This window comes from Alosa alosa, chromosome 9 (genome assembly GCF_017589495.1).
Source record: "Alosa alosa isolate M-15738 ecotype Scorff River chromosome 9, AALO_Geno_1.1, whole genome shotgun sequence".
NCBI lineage: Eukaryota > Metazoa > Chordata > Actinopteri > Clupeiformes > Clupeidae > Alosa > Alosa alosa.
In genome coordinates this window covers 17,035,043-17,062,531 of record NC_063197.1, presented here as the reverse complement: position 1 = coordinate 17,062,531, position 27,489 = coordinate 17,035,043, and the positions used below count along the sequence as shown (strand labels likewise).

Sequence of the window (27,489 nt, the reverse complement as noted above, 5' to 3'; positions counted from 1 at the left end):
TTTTTTCCCTCTTTACGTATTTACATATGTGTTCACATTTAATTGTGTAAATTTGCCCAGCAATGAAAATAATTTGGTTTTATACTTCAGACTTGGTTTTACACTTGTCCATATTTCAAATGAGGCTTAATCAAGCAACCAGATTTTGGGTACAACCAATTTTACACAAAGCTCTTTGAACACAATTGAGTACAACAAGCCTGCACTGATGAATAAGCCCTGTGGATGTCTCTATAGACTTGCCATTAAGTGACAAAAATAATGATTCACAGAATTGATCAAGTTACATTTATTTGAATCAACATAAAAAAAGAGACCATACATATAGAATTGCAAATAAAGATGAAAATTATATATAAAACATAACATTGTAAAAATGTATGTACACATTCGATTTGGATTTTATTTCCTTTATGAACATAATGTTGTGTTTACCTTGTCTGACACCAAAATCATACTGTACATAGCTTACATAACTAAAGTTCACAGCTGCATTTGCTATTGTTTTATTTTATTTTTTATTTTACAATACATTAATGTCATTGTATCAAATATGACACTCATAAAACCTTTATACATCATTTGATTATTTGCATACTCCAGGCAGCATTTCATTCTAAAACAGCTTGGTCATTATCTGGATTGCAGTGAAAAGCAAATAAATTATTTTACAATTAAGTGCATATGAAAAGCAACAGAAAACAAGTGCACTTCACATGGCAAAGCATTCATCATAAGACCAGTGATTTAAAGGCTTTTATGCCCTTTCTTCCTTTTGAAAGAAATGTTCAAGATGATACTATAAATGCTGCTGTTGTGTCTTGTTGGTACTTCATTCTTCAAGTGTTCATCTTACCTGTCATAATAATAAAAAAAGACATAAATAAAACAGAAAAACAAAGTAGTGTTTATGTTATACTCTCACCTTGTCACCTTGCAATCACGCTCAATCAATTTCTGAAGTTGCATCACATGTCCTGAAGTTACTGATTTAGTCATGCACTTCATTAGCTAATTCTTTTAATCTTGTACCTTACAACCAGAGGTGGAAAAGCCTGGCTCCAGAAGGTAAAGCTCTTCAGCCAGGTAGATCAGATAATTAGAGAGATCATCTGCTTTTCACAGGTAAAACCAATACATGGTAGAACTTTTACTTTCTGAAGATGGACTTTTCCTTCTCTGTTTACAACATATGTTATATAGAATCCAGTTTTACTGGGAGATACAGTGTAAATATCCCATAGTGAGTGAGTGAAGGCTTACCCTGTCTGGACAGGTGGCATTCCAGGTGGCATAAAAGGCTTTGGAGCAGGGGGCTTGGGAACAGCAGACAGCTGCAAAACAACCAAAAGAATTTCAAACAAAGAAATAACCAGACACACACGTGTGCACACACAAACACACACGCGCGTGCACACACACAAACACACATGCGCGCGGATAAATTTTGTTTTCCTTTCCATTGTTTCCATTTTGACACCATCCACCTCCTTGTTTCTTGGCCTCTCTTAACATCCTCCAAGCTTTACAGCTCTACACCCAGACGTCACCAGCGCCTCCTCCTCACTCCCTTTCACTCCCCTCACCTGGAATTTGCACTGGTCCAGCTTAAGCTTATGCAGTTCAATCTCCACCCTAAGCTGCTCCTTGTCCTTCAGCTGCTCTCGGATGTCCCTGTCGTACTTTTGCGCGGCGTCAACGTTCTGCTGGCTGGTCTTCTCCTTCAGGCCAGCCAGTTCGTTCTTGCAGGTCTGGAGTCCGCCGACCAGCCGCTGGTTCTGCACCTCCAACTCACTCCGGACGCCCTGCAGCTGGGCCACCTGGTTGCCCACCCGGTCCAGGTAGCTCTGGTACTTGTCCTCCACCTGGCGCGACAGGTTGGTGCAGTTGGTGCGGATATTGTTCAGCTGCTCCTGCTGCTTCTCGCAGGTCAGGTGGAAGGTGAGCGAGTGGGGGAAGACGTTGTTGATTTTGGCCAGGAAGGCGGCCGTCACATCCTGGATGCCCTCCAGGGGCTTGGAGAAGTCCTCCTTGCACGTCTGGGTGTAGCGCTTCAGCCGCTCCTTCAGCTCCTCGTTCTCTCGTCTGGCCTCAATGGCACCTATTTGGTACTGGTCCCGAGCGGTCTTGGCGCTGTCCAAGTCCCTCTGCAGGTCCTCGACTTTCAGTGTGAAATTCTTCTCCACCAGTTCTATCAGGCGGTCATGATGTTTCTCAGCTAAAATACAGGTTCACGGTCAGTGGTAGTTTGAGAAAGTCATTGAGACAAAAGTCATTCACATGTGCCCTCTCGTCCCTCAAAAACTGATTTTGAATAGTTATATTGTAGTCATTGAAATATATGTTTAAATGTTGTTACAACTGTAGTAGTGCACTATTAATTGGAATAATCAGACACAAGGCAGTAAATGCTTAGCACATGCACAAGAAGAGTACACAATGCACACCATATTGTAGAGTGACCTTAAGAACTTACCATCCCTCATAAATGGGTTCCTTACAACTGCTGTTGGACACTGAATTGGAGTAGATCGTGTCATCTCTATTCTCTTTTTGTCTATCACACACCGACCCTGTTATAAAATGACAGCAGCCAAAGACAGTAAATCAGCATAGCAATGGTGATAGCAGAATAACAAACAAACCAGTTCATGTTCATCTATAACGCTCTTATACATTGATGCACTGTAGGATGTCAACAGATCTTTATGAGTGTACACATCACATCATATTAACTGGAACAAACTGGCAGAATGAAGTACTTGTCACTGACCAGCTTCAGTTTCTCCATCTCTGTGTTGTTCTTGGAGGCCTCCAGGTCAGTCTTCAGCTTGGCCACATCTTTCTCCAGTGCAGCCTTCTCCTTGTTGGTATTGCCCAAAGTTGCCCCCAGGTCGGCTTTGTCCTTCCTCAGCTCCAGGTTGTTCAGGGAGACCCTCTTGAAATTCTCGCTCAGCTCGTCCACGTGCTTCTCCTCGGCTGACTTCTCTGGCTGGCCGTAGACGAGGAAGAGCACCAGGCTGACGATGATGAGCGTCTGGATGAGTGAGGAGAAGAAGAAGACTATCCGCAGGTAGTAGCCACAGCTTTTTCCCTTGGACCTGTGGATGTCTTTGGGCTGCAGGGCAAAGGTGGTGCGAGGGTAGCCGCTGCTGTACATGTTGTGCCCAGCTGTTGCCCTTGAAGAAAACAAACCCTACAAAACTACTGAAAAAACTACAAAAAACTATTTACGCCGTCCAGTTGCAACCAAGTAACAGGTTGACTGTTTGACCAAAGTCCACTTAAAAGCCACAGGGGTAAAATATGTTGGCAGTCTCTCTCACAAACCCCCTGAATGTGACCTACAGTCTGCAGGTAGGTCGAGGCTCGATGTAAACACAGTCTGGTGGAGCGTCCAGAGTGTCGGTGTTTATAAGTGCAGCGGCACGTTTCCTCCTCCAGCGCCTCCTTCCTGACCTGCTGCTGGACAGTGCTCTGGAGGTTATCACAGCTTCACACACCCACAGGGGCGGCGCCCAGAGCCTTACTCCCACTTCTCCTCTTTGTCCGAGGGGTCGCATTCCTCTCAAGGCTGTAACCATCAAAATGCCTTAATCACCCAGACACAGGAACCCCAGCATAATGGAGTTTTTATGAAGCAGACATACATTTGAATTGGAATTGTACTCCAATGCACATAGGAAATGATCATGATGATCATCTGGCTGAGTTCAGTGTACCTCCTGCCAAATGACATTACATATTGTACTGTATGGGTTCATTCATTCTCAGCATGTCAACATGTCCTCTGATGATTAAGGAGGACAATATGTCCAAGGAACAAATGTTATTGTCCTCATAATAGGCAGAACTGTATACTCCCATCACATTCCCATTATTTGATGGGTACTGTCTGTCTCTTAAGATGACAAGACACAAGGCAGAAGAATGTTCCTGGGCAGTATTGTGTTGATCAATAGTTCAGCCACAGATTTGTTTTTTTATCTGGATAATTAAAATCATGTGCAGGCAGCTTGTCATCATCATCAAATCAGAACTTTAGGAATTGGTGATTATTTGGCAACATCAAAAGCTCAAAAATGTGCCCCCTATATCACCTTCAGACTGAGCAAGATGGCAAAAAATCTTTGGAATGCAACAAAAATCCCCGATGAGGCAACTCTGATCAAAATACTGCAGTTTCCTGTGCATAGTCATATGTCATTGCTACTGTGAAAAGCACAACAATGGGGACCTGTCAGTCCTCTTGCAAGAGGCAATAACAAATATTCCCTGAAGTCCAGGAGGCGACGGATGTGTTTGATCCTGACGGTGGCAGTTCACGGCGATGACGTCAGGGGCTGACGCTCTTGCTTGGGAGGGCTGTGAAAGGGGAAAAATAACGAAAGACAGGGGTCTTCCTGTAGGGCATTGTCTTGGTGCCAACCTGGGAAGTGTAATTTATGGGACTGTTTAAAAGTCATTAAAGCAAATAAGTGTCAGGACCGATACACTTAAGAACAAAAACAGGAAAATATGTTAGGGTAAGATTAAAACAAGATTTGAAGGTATTTACTGGGTATTAAGTCTCTGTAAGCAGAGAATGCAAAGTTCAACGTTCCTGTGCCTATTTGAAATCCAGTGAATTTGCATTTGTTTTCTCAAACCTCCCAGTCAGGAGGCAAGAGAAGTATCTAGCAGCTGTCTGGTGGCCTCCTCATGTCCTGTCTATAGACAGGTAAAGGTCCTCTCACAGTGACAGGCGTATGTGCAATCAAAGTCGGTCGGTGGTGATACTCAACCTAAGACTCTAACTGCCCTCTAGTGGCAGCAAATACATATAAACCTGTGCTTACAAATTATTGGTGGACCGTGGTTTTTTGTGGCTTGTTTTTTGTTAAGCAACTCCCCCATTGAAGTACATGAGGCAAGACCAACATAAAAGCCTCAATCTCTATTATGCGATTGAGCGTTGGAACTACCCCTTCTAGAGTATATATACTTATACTTAGAAACACCACATCCAAAACCGACAGTTCCAACTCCATAAAGATTTTGATGGAAAGTAGCCATCAACTCTTTCTAGAAACGCACCCTATGGTCAGTGATGGCTGATTGTCAATAACTAAAATTCTATTTGGAGTATCTGAATATACGGAGGGAATAAGAGGACCATTTGGCAACAGAAGTGTCTATAACTGTAAATTAATGTGGACTTTTAGGAGTCTGGGTGAAAAACATTCTTAAAATAAAGTTCTGAAACTTCATGATTTACCGGTAGCCAAAATTTGCCATATCAGACTTTTCAGCACATTACTAACATTGTTATTAGAGAAATACAACTTAAGAGACATAATATGGCATTGTATTTGTCTTTTATTCAATTAGGACAGCTTTACAAATGACATTTACACAATTTTTGTATACACAGTGCCCTTAAAAATCCAGTAAGCACTTTGTGCCAAAGAGCATGATTCCCCTCATTTCCCCCATTCATTCTGTAAGCTATGGGCCTTAAATACAGTAGTAAAGCGGTCCTTCCCACATCTACATTCATTTTGAACAGTAATAAGCATAATGACAACTATAGTGATGAAAAGTGATTTAAAAACAGCAACATAAAAAATATTTGAATAAAATCACCATAGGCAACAAAACTGGTGTCAGGTAGAGGTACAGTACAACAAGAAACAAGAGCAAGGCCTTCTCAGAAAAAAAAGTAAATGTACGCCTTTACCATCCAAAAAAACAACAAAAAAACAAAAAAGAAAACAAATAACCTTGCAGAAACTGAAAAATTATACAGACATTCTGCAATGTATATCATACCACACTCCGACGTGATGGAGGTTTTATGGCAAGACGAAGGTAGAAGCGTGGGAAGCTCAGCTGTGTTGCTGTGCGTCGAGGAGGAGGAGGAGGTGGTGAAAGCAGCTGTCAGACGGTTGCCTCCACCTCTGCCGGCTCATCGTCCTCCAGTAGACTGTAGGACGCCTGGCTCTGGGAAGGCCTCTGGAGGGGGTGGGAGAGCAGCTTGGCCATGCAGTTGTGCAGCTCCAGGGCGGGCCCCGACAAGGATACTTCAAAGCTGTAGCACATCCCTTTAGAGTCTAAGTTACAGAAGGACGAGTAAATGTCCTGTGGGGAAATAAGAAGACACGAATCATGATAAAGTTCAATCAGAAAAGGGAAAAGCACTCAAATGGGGTTAGTAGTCAGTAGGTTTTTTTCCACTAGTATGTCTATTCACTGGTAAAAGAAAGACTGAAAGACATTACTCTTTAATTAAAGTGATTAATTAAAATTAGATAAAAATTACCCTCCAACTGCTCTCATCCCCTTGTTCATCAGCACCATTATGCAGATAAACGACATCAAAGAAGAAATAGGGTGACTGCAGCATTTTCTGTGGAAGAAAATGAGAAAGAAGACTACCATTTCGGTGTTTTGATAACATTACCACACATATCTAATACTCAGCTCAATTAAATCCAAACTAACATTTATCAAATTATTTGCTGAGAGCAGACACTTTCTACTGTTCCACTGTTATGTTTGAGATCTTCACGTACACTAACGGCATCCGAGGGGTTGAACTGTAGCTGGCCAGCGTGCCGGCTGTAGATCAGGATGGTCCGCACCACAAACGGAGGCGGGATGGTCTGCACATTTTCCATAAGGGGCAGCTCGATCTTCTGTAAGCTGTTAGAAACACCACAGAGACCCATGAGAGTGTGTCAAACTCACAGCCACAAGGGTTTCTGTGAGCACAATCAACCAAGCCACTCAGTCAACTCAAACAATGGATACATCAAACAGACTTACATTACATTTAGAAGGTCCTCCAGATCTGGTAGATCATGTTAAAGAATATAAACTTGAAGTTAAAAGGAAGGGAATAATCTCTGCGTCTCTTCATAGTCAAAGGGATTTTTCACCCAAATGGTCACACTTTTAATGATAAATACAAACTAACATGGGGTCATGCGTCATGTATCATGTGTATACGCCAAGTCAGTCTTAAGAGTTTTTAGAACAGGTTCACATCCACAAGATATCGGTGAATAAGAGGTCATACAGTAGAATTTGTTTATTTGATGGATTAAAAAAAAAAAAAAACATCTGAAAAATACAGACAAAATACAGCAAAGCCCTTAGCTATTATTGCATTTCAATGGTAGTGTGAGGGCAGTGGAAGGATACTGAAGGTTTCACACACGTTGGTCTCCAGGTCGTAGAGACAGCTGCAGAGCTCACGGGGGTCGGAGGTGAAGCCTGAGAGCTGAAGAGGAGAGGAAAACACAGACAGCATGAGACAGAGGGATGAGGCATTCACATCATTCATCACTTATAGTTTAATCCCAGAAAAAGTACTGAGTGGATAAGTATTAGGTAGGGATCACACTGGCCAGCGGCAAGCGGCAGGTTTCCTATTGTTCGCTATGGTTCGGCAGCGTAATGGTGGCAGTGCTAGCCTAACGCTAGCGTTGAACAAGCTGACCCAGCAAACACGCGACATTTCCTAAACTTCCCTGAAGTTCACACAAAAATAAACCTCTGGAAACGACCTGTAAAGGTATTGTGTTGTGTAGCCTTCAGAGAACGTTTCCGGAACGTCCCCTTACAGCTGTTTTTGTGCAACAGTCACGGAACCTTTTGGGAACGTTCTCTGATGGTTATATTAAGGATACATTTCTTTATCCTTTAACTGACTTTCCCACAACGTTCTCTAAAGGTATAGTTTTGTGCAACTGTCAGGTAATCTTTTGGGAACGTTCCCTGAAGGATTAATTAAGGTCGAATTTTTGTATAATCAGTGGAGTAGATCTGTCATCGTGTCATTCGGAGCTGATTTTGCCGAACGTGCCTGTGTGTGTGTGTGTGTGTGTGTGTGTGTGTGTGTGAGAGAGAGAGAGTGACTCGTCATGGGCGTTGCCCTGGCAACAATAAAGTTATGTTAGCTCGACCCAAAGATTCAACCAAAGATAGGCTGGCATTATACTGGAGCTGTGCTGATTTGGAAGCGAACGAGTTTTACGAATTATGGAACGTATGCCACTTTGGCGTGTGGAAAACGGCTGCTTTTCAACTGCAAGAATAGGCTACTTCAGTCTGTCATGTTAAACCGGCTTGCCATATGATGAACAAAGGGAGAGAGACCGCCCACTCTAGCAGCTCATACTGTATGCCAGTAGTTTAATACAAACAACATTTCGGCCTGTGGCCTTTCTCAAGTAAGACTTGTATTAAACTACTGGCATATGAGCTGCTAGAGTGTGCGGCCTTTGTTCATCATATTACGTATCCCGTGACCAGCACCTCAAGAAAATTCCTATCATCAGTGTGCGTTTGCTTTCCCCTTTCAAAAACTGGCTTGCCATATCAACTCAGCTTCACATCAGTGTTCTGTTCGCCCAACGTTGACATGGTCAGGATTTATTTTCCGATAGGCTCGATGACCGGCGGTTTTTCATGTATAAGTAACATTGCACTTAAAATTTAAAACAGATTTTCCATTTGAGTTAAATAAAGAATTTCTCCAAGAAATAACAGTATGCATAATTGCACAAAACAGCCACATTTGTATGCAAAAGGAGGGATATAGAAAGTCTTTCACTTACCCATAAGGCATCATCATTGACGACTACCAGAGCGAACTCATGGCGCTTGTCAATTTTGTGTTTTGTTCTAACAAACATCTCAATCATCTTCTGTGAGATATTAAGAGCATTGGTTTTAGACCTGCAGAAGAAAATAATCAATTTGAACATGTTCCTGAGCCTGTAGACAAAGGAAATCATACCTTAATGTGAAATACAGAAGACAAACAAATTCAAGCACTACAAGTAATGTTACCCATTGAAAGACTCAAGCTTCGGCAAAGACATCTCCTCAGAAAGATCCAAGCAGATTATCTATTTCAGAATAAAAAGAGAAAAAACACAAAGAATTACAGTAATCAATCCAAGTTTTCTCATTTATGAAACCCTACCCTAGTTACATACAAAGTTTGCTTTACAGAGGCACCATTATCATTCTGCATACTCATCAATAAATTCCTTGTGTGTGAGCCATTTGCCATTGTCTTTGCATACATTTGAATGTAGATTTCCATATTGAGTGATGTAACCAGTGGAAAGGGAAACAGGCATAATGTGTCTCCTTGGTAGAAAATGTTAAGGCAAATGTACCACTTTCTCTGGGCAGTTGACCCGTGGTGCCCTCATACTAGTGTCCCCAGAGGTGTTCATCTGTGAGGCAACAAGGGCAGGCTGCGTGGATTTGGGTCTTTCTTTGGCGGCGCCAGGTGTGGGGGCTGCCATGGCGGCAGCGACGGCAGTAGTGGTGTTGGCAGCGGCAGCAGCGGCCGGGCTGGCTGTGGCCATTGTGGGGGTCGCCGTGGTAACGCTAGGCGGGCTGCTGGAGGTGGACGCCTCGCCCTCTCCATCCACACGGCTGCCAACGGAGGGCTGGCTGGCACTGCCAACGCCACTACCACCCACGGCGCTCACCGCACTGATGGCAGTGACGCTGCCCAGGCTGCCATTGCTGCTGCGCCGATCCTCCGCACCCTCTGGGTTGGATCGTGTGCGTGGCCTCAGCTCCACCACGCGCTCTTCCCCGTCTGCCGGCCCAGGCTCCGGGGTTTCCATGGCACCCACTAGTTGTATGGTGTCTGGAGGCGTGTGACTGCGGATCTGACCAGCAGGCTGTCAATACATGCGGAGCATCTACACAGAATAATAGCTGGTGGCAGAAAGAGATAAAGAAAGAAAGCAATTAGCTAAAAAAAAATGACATAGGGCAGTAACAGGGACTTTGGTTAGTGAGATAAAACTGCATTGTAACAGTTAGGCTACTATACTAGACAAACTCTACTCTCTTACATGGAAATGTTCACTGTATAACAGTTGACGACAATATTTTCTGCAATGACGTCATGTTTACTAAACAACGAATACACCAAAGGCCCGATAAGTTAAAATAAGTTAACGTTAACAGCCCATCAGTGAGTCAACTTAATGGAGAGAGATTAGCCGCTACCAACGTTAATTTATACCGCGCTCTTATTTGCCTTTTGACTCGATGTTCCTAGAAGTCACAGACTTTTGAGCACTATATGTTCATATAGGACCACTCCAATAAACAGACAGCTGATGAACTTGCCACCCACAGCAGGAAAATAATGCCACCAACTGTTAGCTTAGCTAGCTAATAACATTACAAAAAAGCAGGATGCATTACATTACGCTACCAATAAACAGCTAAATATTTTACAAAAACAATGAATCAACATGCTGCCAAACTTACATGAATCGGTCGTATTTCGAATATTCACAAAATTAAACCAAGAGAAAAGATGTCTAGGCTATTTCATTCCACTGACTGGATGTGCGGCGCCATATTTTCTGACTACAGGAAATACATTCTTCTGCTACTTGATTTTCGGAGGATGTAACTGTGGGAGAAATGCTGCCACCCAGAGTACAACAAGTGTGCTCACATGCTTTCAACTGCACCATGAATTTGACAGTCAATAGGCTACTAATCCAAGTCAGCCTGTATTGTTTTTGTGAGATGAGAGTCGCCTATAAAAATAGAAGCCTGAATTGGCCAACACTTAAATAAAAAAATAGCCTAAGGAAGCTAAGTCATTTTTCAAAGGGAAAGGAAGGACTTGTTGAGTCTTTATAGTCAAACTAAGAGAAAGTTTCTTTCATTTCCCTTTTACCATAGCCAAGATCAAGCCTTTCGCAGAGTTGTTGTCCTGTTATGGCTTGTATCTTGAACAAAGATAAAGATGTCAGATCTCAAACAAAACAGGAAGAGGGTTGATGGGCAGATAAGGGTCGCCTTAACTGGGTTTTCTATTAGCTAGATGCCAAGTGTGTGTTTGTCACCGAAAGACCAATGGCTGCTATGGGGAAAAGGGAAGCTCTGTCACTGCACATTGTACTCACACATAGAGAGACACAGAGAGAGAGAGAGAGAGAGAGAGAGAGAGAGAGAGAGGGGAGACAGAGAGTAACATTCCTGACCAGACAGCACGCTGGTGGTAGGGCAGCCCAAGAGCCACAGAGAGAGGTGTAATTACTGAATAAAGAACAAAAGCACAGCCACCAGGCACAGCTGGTTCCGAGCCGGTGCTGTGGTCCAACAGCAGCGCAGAAAAAAAAACTCATGGACGACTTGGAGAGGAGAGAGGAGAAAGACAGTGCACATAGAGACAGCGACACAGCGGCTGGGGTAAGTCCTTTTCTGCCTTCCATAGAGCTTTCAGTTTAGTCTGAGGTGTTTTGCTAAGTCTAAGGCCACAGTGATGTAAACATACAGAAATACATTAGTAGCCTATGGATATTTGAACAGAATTCACACAAAAGTTGAATTTCTCATTATTTATATTGATATATTTGACATGAATAAAGCGAACCAGTCATAAACTTTGTGTTCTTGTAAACCTTAAAAAAAATCTACATTTTAAAGTGTTCTTTGCTAAATAAAGTATTTTAAATATTTGTTGGTAGGGTATTGAAACACATTATCAAACAATAATGTGAATTAAGACAATTCAATTCACATCAAAGTGTGATTTACCATATTATTATCTTTGTCCGTTTGGAATCTGCAAAGTTAATTGCCTAAGTCTGTACAGGACTGGAAACCATGCATAGATGTTTTTTTTGTTTTGTTTTGTTTTTTATTAAATAGACTTTGTTTAAGGTGCTGTTTTTAAAAGTGATTGAGTGAGAGTGTGTGTGTTTGTGTGTGTGTGTGTGTGTAAGATAAAGTGTGGTGTTTGTGGGGTGTGTGTGTGTGTTCAGGAAGTGCAGCTGCAGGATGTTTCTGTTTCTCCTTTTCCTCTGCTCAAAACAAAGGCTGGTGAAAAAAAGACGGCAAAAACAATACCATCCAGCTCATCAAACATAGTTCCATACAGAGAGATTACCAACATTAGAGATTGACTGTGAAAAGCAATGCATTTTATTTGGATATTTTAAGTCATAAATAAAGATGTGAATTGTAGTTATTCAGCCTCATTCTTATATACCTTGGGAATATTAATATTGAACAGAATATTATGGAGACCACAATTCATTTTTGTGTATGGCAAATTGTGACAAATCAAGAATTAAAGTTATTGCCAGAATTTCATAGGAATGATCCATGTTTTGAATGCTGTTGTGGATCCTAAATGGTTAAAATCAAGTAGTGTTAAAACAAATCTCACATGTTTTGTATGTGTACATATACAGACCCTGAATGGTATCAGGAACCAATGGCTGTGCTGTACTTTTACCACAGGATCCTGATGCCTCGGGCGGATACGAGAGTAATGTTCCGCTCCCCTCAGTGTCCGAGCTGAGACAGTGTGAGCTGGAAGTGGGGGCACTGCTGAAGATCATCTCAGAGCTCAACGCAAAGATGGGCTCTCTGCAAGCCCCAAGGTACTCGCAGCCAACATAAAGCTTGGACTGGGTAACTACAATGTATTAAACAACTACGATGCAATAAACAAAATATATCCACATTTTGGAGAATAGCAATATTCAGTTGTTAACAGATGTGATCATATAATTGAGGCAAAACATATGTCCTCTTGCACACATTTGTGCATCCATTTACAATTATATTTTTATATTTAAGAATAAATGAGTAAGAATCTTGTGTTAGAGTGTGGACAAATAATAAATGTGAGTTAAGAAGAAGCAAAGTAAATCATCACAACAAAATTGAATGCTTTTTAAAATTTGTTTTATTTTGCTATAGGGATGGGGATGAGTGTACATCAGAGGGCCGAGTCAGCTGCTCCACTCCAGACTTCCCCCCCAGCCCCGGACCACTGCTCCACCCAGAGGAAGAGCCTGGCATCAGGACTCCAGCCCCAGTGACCGAGAGAGGTTGGCAAGCACTCACACACATGGCTTTTTCCTATAGCGGGCCAACATCGCGCTCATTACTGTACTCTTATTTGCATTGTGCTGGAGTCTTTTTTTTTCCTTCTCCACTAACAGGGCTGGGACAACTCAATTTTTCTTCCCTGTAATCTATGAAGTTTTTCTTGGACTTGGACGGCTTGTGTTGCAGCAGGGCCACTAAGCGAAACAGATGCCTGATAGTTTTATGAACTTTCCCGGTTTCAGTTGACTTTGAACCTCTCTAAATCTTTTTAAAGCCTGACCCGAAAGGCCTCTCTTTGGGGAAATCCATTTTCAAAAGCCCTCTCACACAAATCTGGATCTGAGAACAAAGCCTCACTTATGACATTTATAATGGTCCCCATCTAACAATGCCCTGAGGGAGGGGAAAATCAGGGAGAAACAGTACAGTACAGTGGCTGGTGTGTTTCCTCCTCTCTGCATCTATTCTCACATGCTGATTGTTGTCGTCCCAAGGAGACAGCAGGGAAGTCTGGACCGAGCTGCAGGAGGCTCTGTCCACCCTGGAGAGGTCGGCGAACAGGGGGAGGTCCTTGGTGACCTTTCCTCAGCCGCTGCGGGATGAGGAGACGCGAACGCAGCACCTCAGTGCGGCTCAGGAGAGCTGGGTGAAGGTCACCCAGGTAGGTTTTCACCTGCTCACTTTTTTGATTTTGAAAAACAAGTCTTTGACCTTTCTGTATAGCCTGGGCTACAACCCATTATGGAACCTTAATGCAATGCTTGAGAAAAGATGACATTTAGGTTCTCATCAAACCATTTCCACTTAACTATCTTTAAGGGATTAAACAATGTTAGTCTTCAGTACGAAGCTTATTTCTAATCAGGTGTGTGATTGTGCGATTTGTTAAATCCCGCACTATGATCCCGCACAATGTACTGAAAGGGTTTATCATGGATTGTAAATTGTTATAAAAATATAACAGAATTATCTTTCCCTTTTCACCAGTGGGTATTAGACCGAATACACTTTCATACACAATAACCTGTGTGGCACATGTTGCCCTTGTCAGGGTGGAAGAGAGTATTATAGTTGGGTCCGTTTCATTTATCCGACTGTCTGTGTGTCACATTCTAAAAAAGTACTGGTCCAATGTACTTCAACATTTGAACACAAGGCAGAGGGGTCAACATGTCTCAGTCCATCAGGGTCCAACTGAGAATGCAGATGCTGGAATTCGGTTTCACTTTGATCAATATTGTGTGACAGCGGGAAGGGTCTGCAATCTTGTTTTAGATTAATCTGATATTGACAGCCGGACAGCTAATGAACAGGAGGGAACTGGACAACGTCAAGAGCATTTCCTTTGGTCTAAAGATTTAAACACATTTGCTTTCAAACACATTTGAAGTCTGAGGAAGAGGCAATGGTGAAACGTATGGTAGTTATTACTGCTCTGCTGACCTGGGCTACCTTCCTGCAGGTGCTGGAGGAGATGGAGCGTGAGCTGGGTTTCTCCTACCGCTCCGCTCTGCCCTCCGAGGAGAGGCAGAGCTACCAGCGCGATGTCCTGGAGCTGCACAGGCACAACAGCAGCCTCCGCTCCGCCCTCCAGAGCAGGCAGCAGGAGCTGGGCCTGTCCGACAGCGCACTCCACGAGATGGAGGACGAGAAGAAAAAACTACAAGAGAAGGTGTGAGGGGGAAAAAAACGCTAAACACAATGAGAAGGGAAAGTGACACATCACTGTGTGAAAGAAACATTCCCTGAGAAGAAAGTTTGACTGACATCCCAATTAGAAACCATAATAACTTGATCCCAGATATTAGTACATTCTTTTACTTTGATGTATGCTGGGCTTAGTGGTAATGGCAAGTGCCAAAAACCACATGAAAAATCCATGGAACACTTATCTTGGCTTCTTCCTTGAGACCGGCAGTTGTGAAACAAGTAGAGTATCTCTCCTCTGTTTCCTGTCCCCCTGTCTGAGATCTTTGTTCATGTGGTTCACTGTCTGTGGCAGCTGCTGGTGCTGAAGCGTCGGTGGCTGGTGGCCGGCAGCCTCTCCCCTCCCCGTAGCCCCTCCAGCTCCTCCAGTGGAGCGGTCAGCCCCTCCTGGGCCTCCCCTCCCTTCCCGGGCTCCCCCCTCCTCCTGCGCAGGCACGTGGCTGCCTTTCCAGCCGTTTCCACAGGGGGCAACGTCTCACCGTCCAGCCCCTGTCCAAGCCCGAGCCCAGTGCTGCCCGGCAGCCCCAGTCTGGAGTCGGAGACAGACCGTCTGCAGAGGTGTGAGAAAAGCTTCCTCTAATCTGTGTTTGTTTCATTTGTGTCATTTGTATGCCTGTCTGGATCAGCTTGCCCAATGCAGTCTAATGAGCAGGATTATATAATAAGTGCATACTCTGTTTTGTTGACGCCACAAACAGGCTCAGACAAATGCTTAAAAGTATGCAAGACAAAGCACAAGACTGAGCCCAGATACTTGCTGTACAAGTCAAGCAGTGGAGAGCAGCTGTGTTTTACCGTCAAGGCTTGACTGGGGGAAAGCAGAGTCTAAGTACTTTGCCTACCCAAGCATATCAAAGAGAACCTTAGCAGAATGAATTATACATGGCAACTGGGAACTGACAATCATTATAGTTTCATAGGAACGTTTAAAAAAGGTTGCCTACGTAGTCCTTTTCACATTCATTCATTCAATTACAATTGCTTTTTAAACCTTTTTATTCGTTCCTACCATAACACTACTACACATCTGAATACATTCACATTAAGCCTTATATTTACATTTGACATTTACATTGTGCATACTTTACTATACATAGTCTGTACATAAACACCAGTACAAAGGAATTTGTGTTACTTTTGGTAGGAGGTACAGTAGCCACAGCTGTTGTTCATCCCTCCCACAGGTGTCTAGAGAGGCTGAAGGCCCGAAACGAGCGCCTCTCAGCTGCTCTGGAGAGACGGAAAGGAGAGTCGGAGCAAATCAGCATGGCCCTCAGCCGGCACGAGGCCGACAGCACCGCCCTGCAGATGGCCCTCCGATACTGGTACTGGTCCAGTCCCAAACCCTGATCATTCACTCTCCTTCAGCAGTGGATGCGAGTTTAATGTACCTTGCAAGTTAATATAGTTAGTTTAGATACCAAGTAAATATAATCAAAAATGGAAATAAAGTGCCAAACACATATTTGTGCTGATTGCATGATGCCATTTAATAGTGTCAGCATTAAGTTGATACTTGTGCTGACAGCTTATTGTTTCATTACAGTGCTTCATTGTATGTATTGATGGTACATATTGTCACAACTGTTGATCCATGTGAAACTTGTGATGAATGCTAAGTGCTACATGATATTGAAGTGACACTGCCCTCAACAGAGTGTTGGATCACCCTGAACAGTTGGCACCAAGCTGCTGAATGTTTGTGGATGCTTTGCAACAGTGCACGGACCTCTGATCCTCTTGGAAAGCGTGTTTGCGGTGTGACAGTCCTTAGCATACTGATAATGCCTGTGTGCTTGGCAGCGAGGAGTGCGAGGAGACATACGCTGATCTCCTGGGTCTGTACGAGCGGCGGAGAGGGCAGGGGGCTGCCCAGGCGACAGGTGCGTCAGGCTTGCGCAGTGTTCTCCACTGCGTCAGCGGTGAGACGCTTGTGTGAGACTCTCTCAACACTCGTAAAAATGTTGAACCTTAAACAGGTTGTCACATGTCATATGTGATTAATATGAGCATGCCCTTTTAAAAAAGTCTGCACTAGGCAAATGAGGCGCTCGTGTCTCGTAAAATACTGTACAATATTTGGAAAAATACCACAGAAGAAAAAAAGAACAAACATCTGCTCCATTGGTTGGACGCAAAGAGTTGCCCAAATTTTCCTGCATTCCCTTGAATTTGATGTCTGAAACCAATTCAAAGGTCAATGCAGATTGGTGCCAGATATATTGACATAGGGTGTTGTCACTATAACATTCAGAAGAAGCATTCATTATCTTCATGTACATTTCAAATGTAGTGTTTTCCTCATTTCAGAGGGCAAAGACAGTCAGCTATCTAGCGCCCAGACTGAGGCTGAGAAACTGCAGACTGAGACATCAACAGCAGAGGGCGCTACGCAGAGAGGAAAACCCTCACAGACCAGGTGCTTTTTTTCCTTCTTAATGAAATGCTATGCCTCATTTAGTTGAGCAGATTCAAAGGAATCTGCTCAACAAAATGGGCTTAAACAAAGGCCACAGAGTATGTGTTGGTGCAATGATAACACATTCCACTGCTTTTTGTACTATTCACCCTGCACAGACTTATTTTTACTACTTATAATGTTACTGTTACTACACTGCAATGGTACTGTTACTACACTGCAATGGTACTGTTACTACACTGCACATAACTGTACATACTGTACATATCTGTCTATACGGTTCATACTGAATATCCATATTTATTTTGTTTTTCTTATACTATATTATTGTTAATACACTGCATATATACGTATATTATTTCTACTACTTGTATAATGTTACTGCTACTACACTGCACTTATCTGTACAAGTCATTCATACATTGTTCATACTGCATCCGTACACCCATATCTATTCTGCTCTTATAAGGTTACTGCTAATACACTGCAAATATGTATAGTTAATTTATATTACTGTAAACCATACCACCTTCTTAACTGTATACTATTGTGGACATTGCACTATATATCTTTTACTGTTTATGCACCACCAGCCTATACTGTGTATATCACATTGCACTTTTGTGCTTTTTTGCACTTCTGACGCAAACTGCATTTCGTTGTCTTTGTACTAGTACTCTGCACAATGGCAATAAAGTTGAATCTAATCTAATCTAATCTACACCGATGAATAATGATGTGACAATGAGAATACGATATACGTTACGATACAATATGATATGGTATGATACGCTACAATAACACATAGACGCTGAGCCACAGTACACATATTGCCTATCTGCTGGTCGTAAGAAAGAACATAATGCCCTAATGGAGAATTAGTGGTTGCTAAGTGATTAGTGTAAAGACTGACTTAATTAAGTAACATGATTAGAAAGGATCTCTTAGCTGGCACATCACAGCAACATCATAGTAACCTTAAGGGATTACCATAGAATTATCTGGAGAGAACAGAGGAGAGAAAGGCATACTGGATGTTATTTGTTTAATTTCCGATTGTTAAAGAATGAACTTCAACTGTGAGTTGTATTAATTGATTAAAAGGAAGGTTTTAGAAAAAAGGGTTCTAGAGCTGGATGGATAAATAAATGAATTTGATGTGTCTGTTTGTTTGTTTGTTTGTTTGTTTGTTTGTTTATCTTAGTTCTTCCTCATTCCTGTGACCTGAGCTCCTCTGTCTGCCATATTTTGACCTCTCTGCAGGTTGGCAGCTGAGGATTTCTCTCAGCAGATGGAGAGTCTGAAGGAGAAGATCGTCGGGCTGAGGCAGGACAGGGCTGCTCTGCGCATCCCAGAGCAAGGGCCCGTGGGCGGGGGGAAGATGAGCCCGGACACCGGAACCCTAGCGGGGCCCAGGGGCCACAACACCACCTCTAGCCCCAGAGGAGAGAAGGCCGCGCTGCTGTACGAGCTGGTCACTGTTAGGGTAGGTGGGTGGTCAGCCCTTTTCTTTTCTCTTGGGGCAGGTGTGACTATAGGAAAGTACACTCACATCAATTGAGATGACAGAGATAGCACATTTCGCAGTTCTCTCATGGCAGTTTGGGTGTGGTGCCTGATGTCTGATGACACATGTCAAAAACATCTCACAATCCATGGACACATAGTTTGTAAAACATATGGAAAAAATAATACTTATGGTGGAATGATCCTTGACATTTATTCAATGATCATTTGCTCTAATGTATTGTCCTGTACCATTTAGATGGCACTCACTTTAATGACATGATATGTTGGGATCTACTGTTGTGATAAAATACTGACTCAGTGGTTTTACATTTCCAAAAACATACCTGCTGAGTCATCATTGCAGAGTTGCATGTTTGCCTTAAAATCTGCTATTTCATGTCCTGATTGACATTTCCTGCTCCATCCCCCCTACCCTTGGTCCTCTGTTGGTCCTCCCCAGGAGGAAATGTCCGAGCTGCGTGGGGCCATCCGTCTGACGGAGAAGGAGAAGAGATGTCTGGAGTGGACACTGATGGCCCAGAGGGCCCAAGACGAGGCCGGAGCCTTGCTGCTGGACAGCCTGAAGGAAGAGCTGGAGGAGAGAAGCATGGAGCAGCAGGTGATTATACATTACATTCAAATGTGTGTGTGTGTGTGTGTGTGTGTGTGTATGTGTATGTGTGTGTGTGTGTGTGTGTGTATGTGTATGTGTGTGTGTGTGTGTGTGTGTGTGTGTGTGTGTGTGTGTGTGTGTGTGTGTGTGTGTGTGTGTGTGTGTGTGTGTGTGTGTGTGTGTGTGTGTGTGTGTGTGTGTGTGTGTGTGTGTGTGTGTGTGTGTGTGTGTGTGTGTGTGTGTGTGTGTGTGTGTGTGTGTGTGTGTGGACAGCCAAATAGACAGAGAGAGACTGAGAGAGACAGACAGATCACCACAGCAAGTGGACAGCCAGATAGGCTCACAGTACATGCAGAGAGACAGCAGGTAGGCAGACACGATCACATCAGGTAGACAGACCTGTAGTGTGCTGAGATAACCAGCAGACAGACAGTTCTGTTTCTTAGAAAGAGACAGTGACTCCACAATTAAACATGTCCAAGACAATTTTATACTTTTGTCATTACTGTAGTGTAATTGAAAAACTCTCCTTTTATGATTTCAGAGGGTGTCCAATACCAGGGAGAGATCTAACAGTGGCGGAGGAATCCCTGGCCCCAGGAACCGCACCATATTCCGTGAGCTGCAGGCTGTCCTACAACGGTGAGAGGCCCAAAAATGATAAACTGATGAAGGTCGGTCCTCCTGTGCTGTCCTCTTTTAAATGGCCGAGGACTGTCAGCAAGCCATATGGGGATATTAGCATCCCCAGTCTTAACCTGAGTGTGACAAAAAGCCATTGAATAGCTTGATTCTAGTCATTGTAGCCATTTAAGGCTCTGCTTTTCCATACTGTTGCTTAGAAACAGTGCTTGCTTCAAATGCAGTCTCTGGATGTAAACTATGCCTCTATTGTTTCTTCACTTTTCCCCTGGTTTCTGACCTCCCCTCCAGAGACCTATAAGTCATCAGTTTACACCGAGGTGGGGAGGCTGGAGGCGTTCAACAGCTTTGCTCACTCCTGCTGTTTTTCATGTGTCTCTTACTCTCTCCCTGACACAAACTCTCCCTGACACAAACACACAAACACACAAAACAAACACACACACACACACACACACACACATTCATATTTTCACACACACACACACACACACACACACACACACACACACAAACAAACACACACACACACACACACATACAGAGAGCAGCTCATGAAGAGGAGGGTGACTGCCCTGCGTGACTCTCTGGATACCAAGCTCTCGGACGGCACAGCACTCAGACGGCAGAGTGACGAGGAGGCGGCCCGCCTCACCGACGCACACAGGTGAGGGAGCTCAGGCGTCACCGCATATCACCTCCACCCAGACAAGGTGCTGGGCTGGGAACCGGTAGTCTCTGTAGGGTAATCAGCTATAAGGTAATCCCTAGCGGGATCTACCAGGCTGGATCTTCAGGCAAAGGCCTGAAGGATGTATTTCATACTTGTGTTTAAATCTGCATCAAATCTGCCAAATGAAGTCCTGACATGATTAGAAAGTAAATCCATGATTGGAGATTTTGCTCTAATCACTAAGATACGGGGCATATTCTGCTGATGTGAATATGCATTTTTTTTGTTTGTTTATTTTTCGCAGTAAGATTTCCAGCATGTACAGGAACGCTCGTCGGAAGCACCGCGAGCAGATCTGGAGGCTGGAGAAGCAAATGGCCGCCCTGTCTGAACGTCACATGACCCAGATCACAGAGCTCCAGGCCACCCTGGAGAACCTGGAGGACAGGAGAGAGGAGACTGTGCTGTGAGAGAGTGAGCCAGACAAGAAAGAAAGAAAGAAAGAAAGAAAGAAAGAAAGAAAGAAAGAAGGAGTTTGGAGAGGTGGCTTCCCACTCAACAGATGTTAGATGATAAATGAGCTGTGCATGTCAGTGTAAATACAGCTTTGGATTAAGAGCACCCACTGATTGTTTGTATGAATTGAAATTAAACAAAGTTTTAATAGTCAGGGTCATGTCAAGGCAAGTTCTGTAAGTGCTTTCAAATAAATGCAGTGTGAACTTTCAAAGGGCGCCAAATAATGAGGTATCTCTTGTGTGCAGAAAGACACCGAAATGTTAATAGTATGTGCCAAAGGTCATGTCTCTCTCTCTCTCCCTCCTTTCCACACACACACACACACACACACACACACACACACACACACACACACACACACACACACACACACACACACACACACACACACACACACACATACACACACACATGCAAACTGTGAGAAGGACTTTGCAGTCCACTCTAGTCTGTCAAAACAATTAAAAAACGGAGGGAAGTGGGGGGATGGGCAGAACAAAGGAGGATGAGCTCAGACAGTGCTAGAAAGAGCAGGCGAGCGAGCGAGTGTGGAAGGAGCAGGATGATCCGGAGAGAAAGGGAGACTTCGAGAGAGAAAAAAACAGAGAAGGAGCGATACAGTAATACATACACAAACACTGATTGAAAAGGGAGAAATCAAACCAGACAGGTCTGTCCAAGAATAGCAACAAAGAAGCAGCGCCGTTGTCTTATTTGGCCTATTTTTTGGCCCTGTTCTCTGGATCTTTCAGCTCACCCCCCACGTACCCCTGCCCCCACCTTGCAGTGAGTCACGCTTCATTTGGGTGCCCTCTGCCATGCCTGCCTGGCTGGCTGCTGCCTGCAGCTGGGAGTGGGGGGTCACGCAGGGGGGGCGCAAAGGTTGAGTGTCAGAGCCCCGGGGTCAGGAGGTCACCCGGCTGTTGTTCAGGAGTTTGAAAGCCGGGTTCAGAAAGGCCACGCACTGCCGCTAGGACCCAACGACCTGAAACCCATCCCCCCTCCCGCCCCTCCAGTCCTGCCCTCAGCTCAACCCAACCCCCACCCCTCAGCTCACTGTGTGTGTTTGGGAGAGTGTATGTGATGGCTGTGTGTATCGTGCAGGGTGATGGGGGCTTATCATCTCAGACTGGTCATGTTTGTGTTACTGTTCTGCATTCACTGGTTTGTCACATAACAAAGGGTGACCTGATCACATAGCTCTCTCAAACCCAAGCCAGTAGTTATTTGCTGGAAGTCATTTTGCCTGTCTTGTGCACACACTTCCTATCAACAATCGCTTTAAATAGAATAATAAAATGCCCTTGCATTCAAACTGCAAGGGTGTATTAAAAAGCTAGACATATCAAGTGCCTTCTGCCAAAGTACTAAGAATATGTAGTCTTGCTTGCTTTCATTTATCCTGATGTTTGTGCATTGAGAGATGCCTCCACCACAGAGTTGCATGGAAACCTCAAGGGGGAGCTACAAAAAGCGACAAGTCCTGCAAGAAAATCATCACTCACTGTGTACTGTGTAAAAGTGTGTTCCTGCGTACTGAACCTATCTGGGGCCATTCAGTCTAACACATCAGATATCCATCACTAGTATAGATTAAACAAACCAAAAATAACCTTTCCCTTCAGGTTTATTTCTCACAGATATGAGCCGAAGCTACATAATTTATGGATTTTTTTTTTTATTTACTTTATTAAAAACCATGCTACGGGGTTCAAATGTATCCGTGGCTATACTGACATCAGTTGTATCTGAACACCTGTATTTTAATGAACATTAAAACATTTGTAAATCTAACAATCAGCTTGCTTGACAAATCATCACAGTGTAGTTCTTCCAAATCAATTATTATACATATTTAAATCTCATAGCTATTCACTCTCTACTGTGTTATTTTTCTCTATTTTGCATTTGCATCGTAAGTGTTGTTATTGTTTTCAAGCCAGATTAAATCTTAACCTATTCACTCAAACTACTTGTAAAAGAATGCAGATGTCCTTTTATGAGCCCCAAGTGATCTATGCGTTGTGCTGAACATACAAGGTTATGATAGCAGCTTTTAGAGGCTGTTTGGGTCAGAGAGATAGCAGGGGCACTAAACCCATTCCCAAAAAGTCTGGAGAAAGCAGGGTGTCCAAATAAGCCTGGGAAAAAACACCCCAGACCATTTAAAGACAATGACAATGTGTGGGGGAGGGAGAGGAGGCTCCTGGAACAAATGAAGCTCCCCATTAGTCCAAATCGTCCTCACTCCCCCTGATATATACACACATACACACCCACAAACATCCATTCATCCTCACACATGGACCCATTCACACACACACACACACACACACACACACACACACACACACTCTCTCTCTCTCCCACCCACACACACACACACACACACACACACACACACACACACACACACACACACACACACACACACACACACACACACACACTAATGCACGCATGAGCGAGAAGTTGTGTGACCCAAACAAAAGGGCAGTGACCTGGAGGGTTAAGGTCACCTCATCTGCTCCCAGCATCCGTTTCACATTTAAATAAGTTGTCCCTGCTAAGCTGTATGAAGAGATCACAGCCTGCTTAGCGCCACAGCTTTTCTTTAATTTCATCTCACAGGAATCAAAAGAACTCTTCACTCTTCCTTCCCCCTCTCTACCGTCTCTCCCTCCCTCCCTCCCTCTCTCTCTGTAGATTCTTACGCTGGTTGTCTGACTGAGCCAGGACACCACTCATCCTCTTTAAAGGCCAAGTGAGGTTCACAGAGGGGCACTTCTTTGGCATGGAAGAGCGCTGACCTTAGACGCACTCCCGTGTCGACAACACACGCCAATAAAATGCAAGGGCTGGTATCCATGACACGCACGTTGGTCTCAAACACAGGAGTCAGACAGTTGGGTCTTGTTTCCAGAGAGTAATAACACAGGTGATCACTAAATCCCTAAAGACTGCCTGGACAGTTCAAGTTCAGCATTGGGTTAAGGCAACAATTTCAACACTGCTTAGAGTCTGACTCTGTTAAGGTGCAATGAATCATTCATATTCCAGACAGCAGGTGTGGCAGGTGTCTGTGTCACTCTCTCACCTGAGATGATGGATGGAGATTACAGCACATTACCATCACCACCACAACCACAACCACCACCACCATCCCCAGACCATGCCCAGGGAACAGAGGATTGTTGGGAGACAAAGCAATCTATTAATCCAATGAGATGTCTTAATTGAGCTCAATCAGTCGCTTTTGAACTATCTTTAGATGGCCCTCCCTTGGTCTCAACAACTATCACCTAGATACAGAGCCACATGTATTGATGTAGACGATAGCTGAAATGTCTGTTGACAGTCTTGAAAGGCTGGAATTAGACATGGTCTTTTTTCCTAGGGTTACACAGTTGAGTATTCCTCATTTTTGAATGATGGTATATAGAGCTCACTGAAATCATTTCAAATTTACACCAGAATATTCAACAAGAGAAGAATATTATGAGTACAGTCTTTTTATACTACACAGTACACCTGGGTACATTTTCAACTATTGTCCCGACTGCACTACCGGTACTCACAGGTTTGGTTTGCATAAAAATTATAATCTCTTTTCGTAAGACAGTCTCATAGGTTTTTTATCTCTGCTCCCTCTCTAATCACAATCTCGAAGATGCTGATACACCACGCACGGTGATTCCAGGTAATCTTGTTGCTGTGCTGGTAGACATGCATCTCCCTGATGTGTGGGAAGCCTGGTATCTAATACAGGCAAGCTTCACCTTCATTAATCGCAAAGGATTAGGTACATCCACAGGGATGGACTTGTATCAGATTTTCTTATGGTGTCACAACACTGACCTGCTGACCGCTGAGCTGATGTGGCTTCCATTTTCTGGGCTAAGTATCAGCCCACTTTGGGGCTGTGTATAAAGATGGGGGGAAATGAGAAAGACTGAAGGTCTGATGTAGTCATCAAATTCTTTTTTTCAGATTTTGGACATCTTTTTCGCCTCTCCTTCTCTTTCCTTAGAAGTGCAAGCTCTCTTAAAGCCCATCTTTACAAAATCGAGTGAGAGAGGTGCCAAGGGGAATGGAAAGAAAGGGAGGGATCAGAGATTGAGCTATAAAAAGGAGTCAGTGGAGCGTTGCAGAAAGGCAGGTATGGTTGTGAAGAGTGCAGGGGAGGAGGGAGGCAGGAGAGGAGCAATAGAGAGATAGAGAAATAGCAGCGGTCAGCCGACCATGGAGGGCCATATTTCGCGCTCAAGGTGTGAAGGAATTTAACTCCAGTGGGTTTAAAGTTTAACCATGTTGTGGTCTGGCACTGGTTGTGTGTGTGTGTGTGTGTGTGTGTGTGTGTGTGTGTGTGTGTGTGTGTGTGTTCGTAGGGGTGTTGGGTTAGGGACACATGGCCAGCAGATATGTCCATTAGCGGAGCACTGGCCTTTGATCCACAAGGGGAAGCCTCCTCCTCTGGAGCCTGCCGGGCCTTTGACCCCAGGAGAATGAGAGAGAGGCAGAAAATAAACAGCGCTGAGAAGACCTGCCAAAGACAAACATCTGCCGACCAACTCCAAGTCAGAGAGGGGAGTGGACAAAGGCAATCAATATTGTCTTTCCCACACACAGAGAGAGAGAGAGAGAGAGTGAGAGAGAGAGAGAGAGAGAGAGAGAGAGAGAGATTGTATCTTCTCTGGTCATCAGTTTGGTGGGAATGAAGCATATGGACATTAGTCATTTGAATGATTCTGAAGCAGTCCATATGACAGTTGAATGAAAGGAAATTGGATTTCATTTAATAGTTATCTTCATTAGGTTTTTTTTTATTATTTAATAGTTATTTTCCATAGTATGCAACATTTTTGTTACTACAATACAGAATAACACAATTTTAGCATTGAGAATTACATTAAAGAAAGGTACACTGCAAAGGTCATAGACCGCCCTTATGTCCTGAGGGCAGTCCTGCGTTAAGGTTAGAGAAGGATGTGTTCTGGGTAAACAAAGGCAGAGGCCAGCAGAGATAGCATGCCACAAGGCCAAAGCATGCCCAAACAGAGCACTCCAATAACAACAGAGCAATCACACACTGCCTACCACTACTGCCTCTGCAGTTCTGGTGTTCACAGTTTCACAAATGGGTTCTGACATTATCACACAATAATCAACAATTGAATGTGTGAAACAGTTGAAGGATTGTTGAATGTGCGTTATGTTTTTGGCCAGCAGCTGCAAGAACAAAGGCCCTCACAACTAAAAGCTTCTTTTTTTCCAAAGCTCATTTTGTTTGATCTGTCTCCTGCTGTGTTTACAAAGTTAACAGTGGAACCTTAGCCACCAACACAACAATACCCTGGAGGTTAACTGGGATCAGATTCCGTTGTGTTGTCATGAAGATTAAGAGTAGTTGTTTGGTGTGCTGTTTCTAGATCGGATAGATTCAAAGAGCATCTGATAAGGAGTCTACGAGGCTCGTATCACAACCTCAATCCAAAGAGCTGGTCCTTCTTCAGCATATCCACTTCCTCAACTTCTGTGTTGTAAAAGTCATCACCACCACCATCATCTTTTGCAGTGTATAAGCTATATCTGAAGCATATATCAATATTCCCATCACAAAGTCATTTTTATAACCAAATGTTTTTTTCAAGATGGGTCCACATTGAACGTCCACATTTACACTGCAAAAATGATGCTTATACTGACCCATTTGTGAAGTGACTGGCAATTTCAGCAGATATTATTGACAAAGGTTGTCGATTAAACCCTGATACTACCATGAACTGGTAATTACATGAATGCTGTTAGAAATACAAGCAAGTTTTAATGCAGAGAGAACACAGTAGGTAAAGCATAGCAGACAGCATGTGCTGTGTATTGACCCTTTTTCTCGAACAAATTCATGAACACAAGTCTCAGGCTGAAGGACAATCCTCTTCTAGCCACGCTACAGTTCTTAGGTGGCAAGTTGTGGCTGAGGGGCTCCAATCCCATTTGTTTAAGTAGGTGGCTGTCATGGCTATTGGCAGCCATGTGGCAGTAAACAGTTTGGACTCATTAGGTCAGCGTCATGTCGTTTGCAGGGGTCAGTCGAGGGAACGGCAAGGAGTGACGTGCTTAGAGTGGCGTTGTATGAGCTTGGACTTCCGTCTGTGCAGAGGACATGCTAATCGCGTGTCCAGCACAGCATGCTCAGAGCCAGCCACATTCCTTGGCTGAAATTGAGGGAGCAGTGTAGCTTCTCTGCTGGCACATACTGTAGATGCACACCAATGCACACACATATATTCATAGAGAAGCATGCATACAATTTGCAGATACAAACTCTCACATATACAATGTTAAATAAACAAGCTTGTGTTCCAGGATGGGTTAGTGTTGTATATATTGTACACATGACAAGGACACACAAACACACACACACACACACACAGGATGCACAGAAAACCACCTACCTGTTTTCACACCTTCAGTCACACTTACACACTTACACACACACCTCCAGCCTAAGGGATGCCAACCAAA

The 27,489-nt window shown here is 43.6% G+C and overlaps 3 protein-coding genes across 4 annotated transcripts; 1 reads left to right on the top strand and 2 right to left on the bottom strand.

The window, feature by feature from the left end:
* Window positions 1–274: 274 nt before the first annotated feature.
* plvapb (plasmalemma vesicle associated protein b) lies at window positions 275–3,405 on the bottom strand. Its single transcript, XM_048252601.1, has 5 exons — window positions 2,774–3,405; window positions 2,477–2,573; window positions 1,587–2,218; window positions 1,264–1,334; window positions 275–856 (listed from the first exon to the last, which is right to left on the bottom strand). The coding sequence occupies exons 1-5, from the start codon at window positions 3,158–3,160 to the stop codon at window positions 853–855; spliced, it is 1,191 nt and encodes a 396-aa protein (XP_048108558.1). The 5' UTR covers window positions 3,161–3,405; the 3' UTR covers window positions 275–852.
* Window positions 3,406–5,340: 1,935 nt separating this feature from the next.
* babam1 (BRISC and BRCA1 A complex member 1) lies at window positions 5,341–10,412 on the bottom strand. The gene is made up of 9 exons (XM_048252661.1): window positions 10,294–10,412; window positions 9,174–9,729; window positions 8,839–8,897; window positions 8,604–8,724; window positions 7,186–7,264; window positions 6,808–6,832; window positions 6,555–6,684; window positions 6,302–6,388; window positions 5,341–6,120 (listed from the first exon to the last, which is right to left on the bottom strand). The coding sequence occupies exons 2-9, from the start codon at window positions 9,633–9,635 to the stop codon at window positions 5,920–5,922; spliced, it is 1,164 nt and encodes a 387-aa protein (XP_048108618.1). The 5' UTR covers window positions 9,636–9,729; window positions 10,294–10,412; the 3' UTR covers window positions 5,341–5,919.
* A 609-nt stretch (window positions 10,413–11,021) lies between these two features.
* Window positions 11,022–21,259, top strand: ushbp1 (Usher syndrome 1C binding protein 1). Of its 2 annotated transcripts, none has more exons than XM_048252647.1 (14): window positions 11,022–11,229; window positions 12,286–12,428; window positions 12,751–12,881; window positions 13,377–13,543; window positions 14,345–14,554; window positions 14,885–15,147; window positions 15,774–15,914; window positions 16,393–16,511; window positions 16,900–17,008; window positions 18,272–18,494; window positions 18,978–19,136; window positions 19,675–19,772; window positions 20,317–20,439; window positions 20,750–21,259. In XM_048252647.1, exons 1-14 carry the CDS (start codon window positions 11,164–11,166, stop codon window positions 20,913–20,915), a joined length of 2,118 nt encoding a protein of 705 aa, XP_048108604.1. In that variant the 5' UTR covers window positions 11,022–11,163; the 3' UTR covers window positions 20,916–21,259. The 2 variants fall into 2 exon arrangements, with proteins under 2 accessions (XP_048108604.1, XP_048108605.1); XM_048252648.1 differs by having other exon boundaries at window positions 16,393–16,472; window positions 20,750–21,257.
* The last annotated feature ends 6,230 nt before the right edge of the window (window positions 21,260–27,489 follow it).

What these genes read in the sequence shown, in the direction of transcription:
- plvapb (XM_048252601.1), bottom strand. Translation starts at nt 3,160, where the DNA reads ATGTACAGCAGCGGCTACCCTCGCACCACCTTTGCCCTGCAGCCCAAA. An exon ending in AGATGGAGAAACTGAAGCTG is followed by an intron (nt 2,574 to 2,773) that starts GTCAGTGACAAG and finishes ATTTTATAACAG; the next exon opens with GGTCGGTGTGTGATAGACAA. An exon ending in GAACCCATTTATGAGGGATG is followed by an intron (nt 2,219 to 2,476) that starts GTAAGTTCTTAA and finishes CCTGTATTTTAG; the next exon opens with CTGAGAAACATCATGACCGC.
- babam1 (XM_048252661.1), bottom strand. Translation starts at nt 9,635, where the DNA reads ATGGAAACCCCGGAGCCTGGGCCGGCAGACGGGGAAGAGCGCGTGGTG. An exon ending in AAGCTTGAGTCTTTCAATGG is followed by an intron (nt 8,725 to 8,838) that starts GTAACATTACTT and finishes TTTCTTCTGCAG; the next exon opens with GTCTAAAACCAATGCTCTTA. An exon ending in ACCCCTCGGATGCCGTTAGT is followed by an intron (nt 6,389 to 6,554) that starts GTACGTGAAGAT and finishes TTTCTTCCACAG; the next exon opens with AAAATGCTGCAGTCACCCTA.
- ushbp1 (XM_048252647.1), top strand. Translation starts at nt 11,164, where the DNA reads ATGGACGACTTGGAGAGGAGAGAGGAGAAAGACAGTGCACATAGAGAC. An exon ending in CAGATGGCCCTCCGATACTG is followed by an intron (nt 15,915 to 16,392) that starts GTACTGGTCCAG and finishes TGTGCTTGGCAG; the next exon opens with CGAGGAGTGCGAGGAGACAT. An exon ending in CGCCTCACCGACGCACACAG is followed by an intron (nt 20,440 to 20,749) that starts GTGAGGGAGCTC and finishes TATTTTTCGCAG; the next exon opens with TAAGATTTCCAGCATGTACA.